The following is a 10317-nucleotide window of genomic DNA, read 5'->3' on the forward strand; positions in this document are numbered from 1 at the left end:
TGTTGCTTCAATATATCCATACAATTTTCCCTCCTCATGACGCCATCTATTTTGTGAAGTGCACCAGTCCCTCCTGCAGCAAAGCACCCCCACAGCATGATGCTGCCACCCCCGTGCTTCACGTTTGGGATTGTGCTCTTCGGCTTGCAAGCCTCCCCTTTTTCCTCCAAACATAACGATGGTCATTATGGCCAAACAGTTCTATTATTGTTTCATCAGACCAGAAGACATTTCTCCAAAAAGTACAATATTTGTCCCCATGTGCAGTTGCTTAGTCTGGCTTTTTTATGGCGGTTTTGGAGCAGTGGCTTCTTCCTTGCTGAGCGGCCTTTCAGGTTATGTCGATTTAGGACGCTTTTTACTGTGGATATAGATACTTTTGTACCCGTTTCCTCCAGCATCTTCACAAGGTCCTTTACTGTGGTTCTGGGATTGAATTGCACTTTTCACACCAAAGTACGTTAATCTCTAGGAGACAGAACGCGTCTCCTTCCTGAGCGGTATGACGGCTGTGTGGTCCCATGGAGTTTATACCTGGTTACTATTGTTAGTACAGATGAACGTGGTACCTTCAGGCGTTTGGAAATTACTCCCAAGGATGAACCAGACTTGTGGAGGTATACCATTTTTTTCTGAGGTCTTGGCTGATTTCTTTTGATTTTCCCATGCTGTCAATCAAAGAGGCGCCGAGTTTGAAGGTAGGCCTTGAAATACATCCACAGGTACACCTCCAATTGACTCAAATTATGTCAATTAGCCTGTCAGAATCTTCTAAAGTCATGACATCATTTTCTGGAATTTTCCAAGCTGTTTAAAGGCACAGTCAACTTAGTGTATGTAAACTTCTGACCCACTGGAATTGTGATACAGTGAATTATAAATGAAATAATCTGTCTGAAAACAATTGTTGGAAAAATGACATGTGTCATGCACAAAGTAGATGTCCTAACCGACGTGCCAAAACTATAGTTTGTTAGCCAAGAAATGTGTGGAGTGGTTGAAAAACGAGTTTTAATGACTCCAACCTAAGTGTATGTAAACTTCCGACTTCAACTGTAAATACATTTGATTGATTGATTGATTCCTCTCTAAGCACTGTGACCCCTTTCAATTTCCTCTCATTACTGGTTACTGTCTGGGCACTGTCTGGTTACTGTCTGGACACTGTCTGGTTACTGTCTGGGCACTGTCTGGACACTGTCTGGTTACTGTCTGGGCACTGTCTGGCCACTGTCTGGCCACTGTCTGGCCACTGTCTGAGCACTGTCTGGACACTGTCTGGACACTGTCTGGACACTGTCTGGCCACTGTCTGGTTACTGTCTGGACACTGTCTGGCCACTGTCTGGTTACTGTCTGGACACTGTCTGGTTACTGTCTGGACACTGTCTGGCCACTGTCTGGACACTGTCTGGACACTGTCTGGCCACTGTCTGGCCACTGTCTGGACACTGTCTGGCCACTGTCTGGACACTGTCTGGCCACTGTCTGAGCATTATTAGTCAATCACAAACACAATCACATTATTACACATCAATGATTTTACTCCTCACTTGGACTAACTCATTCTTGGCTCTTTTGTCTAAGGGAAAGGGGGATGCCTAGTTAGTTGTACAGCTGAATGCATTCAACTGAAATGAGTCTTCTGCATTTAACCCCTCTGAATTAGAGAGGTGCTGTGTGTGTGTGTGTGTGTGTGTGTGTGTGTGTGTGTGTGTCTTACCCTCTGTTTAAGGAGCTGAGTGTGTGTCTCTTTGTGTTGCTCCACCTCCTCCTGCAGCTGAGAGAAGAAGGCTACAAAGTACTGCTGCCTGTAGTGGGGACTGAAGTTCTTCAGCTCGGACTCCGCACGACCTGCACACACACACACACACACACACACACACACACACACAATGGTCAGAACCTGATCTGTGTCATTGAAGACATTAAAAGTCAGTAGCTCACAACCAGACAATGCCATTCAGTGGTGAACCATCTTTCTCACATCCTCCAAGTAAACCACATCACAGAGCGACAGGTAACAGACACAATAAAGGAAACACCAACATCAAGTGGGGCGTAGGGCCTCCACCAATCAGAACAGGTTCAATGGGGGGCGTTGGGCCTCCACCAATCAGAACAGGTTCAATGGGGGGCGTTGGGTCTCCACCAATCAGAACAGGTTCAATGGGGGGCGTTGGGCCTCCACCAATCAGAACAGGTTCAATGGGGGGCGTTGGGCCTCCACCAATCAGAACAGGTTCAATGGGGGGCGTTGGGCCTCCACCAATCAGAACAGGTTCAATGGGGGGCGTTGGGCCTCCACCAATCAGAACAGGTTCAATGGGGGGCGTTGGGCCTCCACCAATCAGAACAGGTTCAATGGGGGGCGTTGGGCCTCCACCAATCAGAACAGGTTCAATGGGGGGCGTTGGGCCTCCACCAATCAGAACAGGTTCAATGGGGGGCGTTGGGCCACCACCAATCAGAACAGGTTCAATGGGGGGCGTTGGGCCTCCACCAATCAGAACAGGTTCAATGGGGTGCGTTGGGCCACCACCAATCAGAACAGGTTCAATGCACCTTGGCATAGATTCTACAAGTGTCTGGAACTCGATTGGAGGAATGCGACACCATTCTATAGATTCTACAAGTGTCTGGAACTCGATTGGAGGGATGCGACACCATTCTATAGATTCTACAATTCTATGGAGGGAGACACCATTCTATAGATTCTACAAGTGTCTGAAACTCGATTGACACCATTCTATAGATTCTACAAGTGTCTGGATGGAGGGCGACACCATTCTATAGATTCTACAAGTGTCTGGAACTCGATTGGAGGGATGCGACACCATTCTATAGATTCTACAAGTGTCTGAAACTCGATTGGAGGAATGCGACACCATTCTATAGATTCTACAAGTGTCTGGAACTCGATTGGAGGGATGCGACACCATTCTATAGATTCTACAAGTGTCTGAAACTCGATTGGAGGAATGCGACACCATTCTTCCATGAGAAATTCCATCAGTTGGTGTTTTGTTGGTGGAAACCGCCGTCTCAGGCGTCCCTCCAGAATCTCCCGTTAGTGTTTAACTGGGTTGAGATCTGGTGACTGAGACGGCCAGGGTTTATGGGATGTTAATTGCTTAATTAACTCAGGAACCTCACCTGTGTGGAAGCACCTGATTTCAATATTCTTTGTATCCCTCGTTTACTTCAGTGTTTCCATTATCTTGTCAGTTAGCCGTATGTCAATTCACATCTCACTTCAACATCCCAACCACAATACAACATCATCTCACTTCAACATCCCAACCACAATACAACATCATCTCACTTCAACATCCCAACCACAATACAACATAATCTCACTTCAACATCCCAACCACAATACAACATCATCTCACTTCAACATCCCAACCACAATACAACATCATCTCACTTCAACATCCCAACCACAATACAACATCATCTCACTTCAACATCCCAACCACAATACAACATCATCTCACTTCAACATCCCAACCACAATACAACATCATCTCACTTCAACATCCCAACCACAATACAACATCATCTCACTTCAACATCCCAACCACAATACAACATCATCTCACTTCAACATCCCAACCACAATACAACATCATCTCACTTCAACATCCCAACCACAATACAACATCATCTCACTTCAACATCCCAACCACAATACAACATCATCTCACTTCAACATCATCTCACTTCAACATCCCAACCACAATACAACATCAACTCACTTCAACATCACAAAAATCACCACAATCTATCACCACAGTCTATCACCACAATCTATCACCACAGTCTATCACCACAATCTATCACCACAATCTATCACCACAATCTATCACCACAATCTATCACCACAATCTATCACCACAGTCTATCACCACAATCTATCACCACAATCTATCACCACAATCTATCACCACAGTCTATCACCACAATCTATCACCACAATCTATCACCACAGTCTATCACCACAATCTATCACCACAATCTATCACCACAATCTATCACCACAATCTATCACCACAATCTATCACCACAGTCTATCACCACAATCTATTACCACAATGTAGCACCGCAATCTATTACCACAATGTAGCACCACAATCTATCACCACAATCTATCACCACAATGTAGCACCACAATCTATCACCAAAATCTATCACCACAGTCTATCACCACAATCTATTACCACAATGTAGCACCGCAATCTATTATCACAATGTAGCACCGCAATCTATTATCACAATGTAGCACCGCAATCTATTATCACAATGTAGCACCGCAATCTATTATCACAATGTAGCACCGCAATCTATTACCACAATCTAGCACCACAATCTATCACCACAGTCTATTACCACAGTCTATTACCACAATCTATCACCACAGTCTATCACCACAGTCTATCACCACAATCTATCACCACAATCTATCACCACAATCTATCACCACAATCTATCACCACAGTCTATTACCACAATCTATCACCACAATCTATCACCACAGTCTATTACCACAATGTAGCACCGCAATGTAGCACCACAATCTATCACCACAATCTATCACCACAGTCTATTACCACAATGTAGCACCACAATCTATCACCACAGTCTATTACCACAATCTATCACCACAGTCTATCACCACAGTCTATTACCACAATGTAGCACCGCAATGTAGCACCACAATCTATCACCACAATCTATCACCACAATCTATCACCACAGTCTATCACCACAATCTATCACCACAATCTATCACCACAGTCTATCACCACAATCTATCACCACAATCTATCACCACAGTCTATCACCACAATCTATCACCACAATCTATCACCACAATCTATCACCACAATCTATCACCACAATCTATCACCACAATCTATCACCACAATCTATCACCACAATCTATCACCACAACCTAGCACCACAATCTATCACCACAATCTATCACCACAATCTATCACCACAATCTATCACCACAATGTAGCACCACAATCTATCACCACAATCTATCACCACAATCTATCACCACAATCTATCACCACAATCTATCACCACAATCTAGCACCACAATGTAGCACCACAATGTAAATAATGGCGTTCCAAAAAAGGTCCAGTTGCCAAGACCACGAATGCAAATTCCATCTAGACAACCGTTGCCCTAGAGCACACAAAAAAACCATCTGAGAGACAAGACAAGGCAAGGGTTTCTATGTCATCAAAAGGAACATAAAATTCAACATACCAATTAGGATCTGGCTAAAAGTACTTGAATCAGTTATAGAACCCATTGCCCTTTATGGTTGTGAGGTCTGAGGTCCGCTCACCAACCAAGACTTCACAAAATGGGACAAACACCAAATTGAGACTGCATGCAGAATTCTTCAAAAATATCCTCAGTGTACAAAGTAAAACACCAAATAATGCAGAGCAGAATTAGGCCGCTAATGATCAAAATCCAGAAAAGAGCCGTTAAAATCTACAACCACCTAAAAGGAAGCGATTCCCAAACCTTCCATAACAAAGCCATCACCAACAGAGAGATGAACCTGGAGAAGAGTCCCCTAAGCAAGCTGGTCCTGTGGCTCTGTTCACAAACACAAACACACCCCACAGAGCCCCAGGACAACAGCACAATTTGACCAAACCAAATCATGAGAAAACAAAAAGATAATTACTTAACACATTGGAAAGAATTAACAAAAAAACAGAGCAAACTAGAATGCTATTTGTCCCTAAACAGAGAGTACACAGCGGCAGAATACCTGACCACTGTGACTGACCCAAAATTAAGGAAAGCTTTGACTATGTACAGACTCAGTGAGCATAGCCTTGCTATTGAGAAAGGCCGCCGTAGGCAGACATGGCTCTCAAGAGAAGACAGGCTATGTGCTCACTGCCCACAAAATGAGGTGGGAACTGAGCTGCACTTCCTAACCTCCTGCCAAATGTATGACCACATTAGAAATACATATTTCCCTCAGATTACACAGATACACAAAGAATTTGAAAACAAACCCAATTTTGATAAACTCCCATATCTACTGGGTGAAATACCACAGTGTGACATCACAGCAGCAATATGTGTGACCTGTTGCCTCAAGAAAAGAGCAACCAGTGAAGAACAAACCATATTTATGTTGATTTATTTTCCCTTTTGTACTTTGACTATTTGCACATCGTTACAACACTGTATATAGACATAATATTATTTTTGAATATAGTGTAATGTTTACAGTTCACTTTTGTTGTTATCTAGTTCACTTGCTTGGGCAATGTTTTAACATGTGTTTCCCATGCCAATGAAGAGAGAGAGAGGCTTCATGTGATGTGTTATAATGTGATCTAGCTTCCGTTTGGTTCTTAAACGCTTTCTGTTTCAAGACGTAATGAATACACCCCAGCGGTGTGATATATTGTGTTATATATTGTGTGATATATTGTGTTATATATTGTGTGATATATTGTGTTATTTATTGTGTGATATATTGTGTTATATATTGTGTGATATATTGTGTGATATATTGTGTGATATATTGTGTTATATATTGTGTGATATATTGTGTTATATATTGTGTGATATATTGTGTGATATATTGTGTGATATATTGTGTGATATATTGTGTTATATATTGTGTGATATATTGTGTGATATATTGTGTTATATATTGTGTGATATATTGTGTGATATATTGTGTGATATATTGTGTTATATATTGTGTTATATATTGTGTGATATATTGTGTTATATATTGTGTGATATATTATATATTATATATTGTGTTATATATTGTGTGATATATTGTGTTATATATTGTGTTATATATTGTGTTATATATTGTGTTATATATTGTGTGATATATTGTGTGATATATTGTGTGATATATTGTGTTATATATTGTGTGATATATTGTGTGATATATTGTGTGATATATTGTGTGATATATTGTGTTATATATTGTGTGATATATTGTGTGATATATTGTTATATATTGTGTGATATATTGTGTGATATATTGTGTTATATATTGTGTTATATATTGTGTGATATATTGTGTTATATATTGTGTGATATATTGTGTGATATATTGTGTGATATATTGTGTGATATATTGTGTTATATATTGTGTGATATATTGTGTTATATATTGTGTGATATATTGTGTGATATATTGTGTTATATATTGTGTTATATATTGTGTGATATATTGTGTTATATATTGTGTGATATATTGTGTGATATATTGTGTGATATATTGTGTTATATATTGTGTGATATATTGTGTTATATATTGTGTGATATATTGTGTTATATATTGTGTTATATATTGTGTGATATATTGTGTGATATATTGTGTTATATATTGTGTGATATATTGTGTTATATATTGTGTGATATATTGTGTTATATATTGTGTGATATATTGTGTTATATATTGTGTGATATATTGCATAAATTATAGAAATACAGTATATTGCCCATTATGTTGTTGGGAAATATTGTAGCTCTGTTAATTGTATTATTCTCCTGTCTGTGTGTGGAAATACATCTGTTGATCCTTCTATCTGAATAGTTATTGACACACATCAGTCAGGGTACTATAGAGTAGGTTCTCTCTATCCACACGCTAGTCATAACATTATCATATTATCTCTTTTGGGTACTATAGAGTAGGTTCTCTCTATCCACACACTAGTCATAACATTATCTGTCTATGTAGTTTTTACATACAGTACACTCCATGACATAAAGTATGTGGACACCTGCTCCTCGAACATCTCATTAATATGGACTTGGTTCCCCCTTTGCTGCTATAACAGCCTCCACTCTTCTAGGAAGGCTTTCCACTAGATGTAGGAACATTGCTGCTATAACAGCCTCCACTCTTCTGGGAAGGCTTTCCACTAGATGTTGGAACATTGCTGCTATAACAGCCTCCACTCTTCTGGGAAGGCTTTCCACTAGACGTTGGAACATTGCTGCTATAACAGCCTCCTCTCCTCTGGGAAGTCTTCTCTTCTGGGAAGCTGCTAGATGTTGGAACATTGCTTTCCACTAGATGTTGGAACATTGCTGCTATAACAGCCTCCACTCTTCTGGGAAGGCTTTCCACTAGATGTTGGAACATTGCTGCTATAACAGCCTCCACTCTTCTGGGAAGGCTTTCCACTAGATGTTGGAACATTGCTGCGGGGACTTGCTTCCATTCAGCCACAAGCATTAATGAGGTCGGGCACTGATGTTGGGCGATTGGGTCTGGCTCGCAGTCGGTGTTCCAATTAATCCCAAAGGTGTTCGATGGGGTTGAGGTCAGTGCTTTCTGCAGGCCAGTCAAGTTCTTCCACACTGATCTCAACAAACCATTTCTGTATGGACCTCGTTTTGTGAACGGGGGTATTGTCATGCTGAAACAGGAAAGGACTTCCCCGAACAGTTGCCACAATGTTGGAAGTACAGAATCTTCTAGAATGTCATTGTATGCTGAAGCGTTAGCCTTCACTAGAACTAAGGAGCGCAAACCATGAAAAACAGCCCCAGACCATTATTCCTCATCCACCCTCCTGCATTCTACCCCTCATCTATTCTACACTCCTGTATTCTACCCTCCTGCATTCTACCCTCCTGTGTTCTACCCTCCTGAATTTCACCCTCCTGTGTTCAATCCTCCTAAATTCTACCCTCCTGTGTTCAATCCTCCTGTATTCCACCCTCCTGCATTCTACCCCTCATCTATTCTACCCTCCTGAATTTCACCCTCCTATTCTGGCCTCCTGTCTCCTCCTAGGTTCATGCTCTACAACATCCGAATTCTACCCTCATCTATTCTACCCTGCCTCACACAGGATTCTACCCCTCATCTATTCTACCCTCCTGTGTCCTAATCCAGGCACTCCGTCATCTCCCGTCTGCATTACTGCAACTCGCTGTTGGCTGGTTCTACCCTCCTGAATTTCACCCTCCTGTGCCATTAAACCCCCTGTGTACAACTCATCCAGAACCCCATCAGCCCGTCTGGTGTTCAACCTTCCCAAGTTCTCTACAACACGTCACCCCGCTCCTCCGCTCTCTCCACTGGCTTCCAGTTGAAGTTCTCTCGCATCCGCTACAAGACCATGGTGCTTGCCTACGGAGCTGTGAGGGGAACGGCACCTCAGTACCTCCAGGCTCTGATCAGGCCCTACACCCAAACAAGGGCACTGCGTTCATCCACCTCTGGCCTGCTCGCCTCCCTACCACTGAGGAAGTACAGTTCCCCCTCAGCCCAGTCAAAACTGTTCGCTGCTCTGGCCCCCAATGGTGGAACAAACTCCCTCACGACGCCAGGACAGCAAGTCAATCACCACCTTCCGGAGACACCTGAAACCCCACCTCTTTAAGGAATACCTAGGATAGGATAAAGTAATCCCTCTCACCCCCCCTTAAAAGATTTAGATGCGCTACTGTTCCACTGGATGTCATAAGGTGAATGCACCAATTTGTAAATCGCTCTGGATAAGAGCGTCTGCTAAATGACTTAAATGTAAATGTATTCTACCCTCCTGAATTTCACCCTCCTGTGTTCAATCCTCCTGCATTCTACCCCTCATCTATTCTACCCTCCTGAATTCCACCCTCCTGTATTCAATCCTCCTGAATTCCACCCTCCTGTGTTCAATCCTCCTGCATTCTACCCCTCATCTATTCTACCCTCCTGAATTCCACCCTCCTGTATTCAATCCTCCTGAATTCCACCCTCCTGTGTTCAAGCCTCCTGCATTCTACCCTCATCTATGTTACCCTTCTGTATCCTGCACTCCTCTAACTATGTCCCTCCATGCAGGCGTTATCTCCATCAGAACATCCTGTCATTATGTCCCATGGAAACTCTCAGTGCAATTTGGCCCAATTCAACGTATTAGCAGCTTTTTTAAGGGCTCAGATATAGAGCAGGCAGATGTGAAGTGGGAGTCTCTCTCTTCTAGTCTTATTAAGGTAGATATAGAGCAGGTAGATATGAAGTGGGAGTCTCTCTCTCCTAGTCTTATTAAGGTAGATATAGAGCAGGTAGATATGAAGTGGGAGTCTCTCTCTCCTAGTCTTATTAAGGTAGATATAGAGCAGGTAGATATGAAGTAGGGAGTAGAGCAGGTAGTCTCTCTCCTAGTCTTATTAAGGTAGATATAGAGCAGGCAGATATGAAGTGGGAGTCTCTCTCTCCTAGTCTTAATAAGGTAGATATAGAGCAGGCAGATATGAAGTGGGAGTCTCTCTCTCCTAGTCTTATTAAGGTAGATATAG

The 10317-nt window shown here is 42.1% G+C and overlaps 1 protein-coding gene across 1 annotated transcript in view; it reads right to left on the bottom strand.

Annotated features, from left to right (window-relative positions):
• The window catches only part of LOC115125744 (protein Niban 1-like), a 114468-nt gene that overhangs the window by 70564 nt on the left and 33587 nt on the right, over window positions 1-10317 (bottom strand). The window contains exon 3 of the mRNA XM_065013650.1: window positions 1723-1853. Coding sequence (XP_064869722.1) covers window positions 1723-1853 — 131 coding nt within the window. The remainder of the gene's footprint in view (window positions 1-1722; window positions 1854-10317) is intronic.

The sequence above is a fragment of the Oncorhynchus nerka genome, linkage group LG9b (assembly GCF_034236695.1).
Source record: "Oncorhynchus nerka isolate Pitt River linkage group LG9b, Oner_Uvic_2.0, whole genome shotgun sequence".
Classification (NCBI taxonomy): Eukaryota; Metazoa; Chordata; class Actinopteri; order Salmoniformes; family Salmonidae; genus Oncorhynchus; species Oncorhynchus nerka.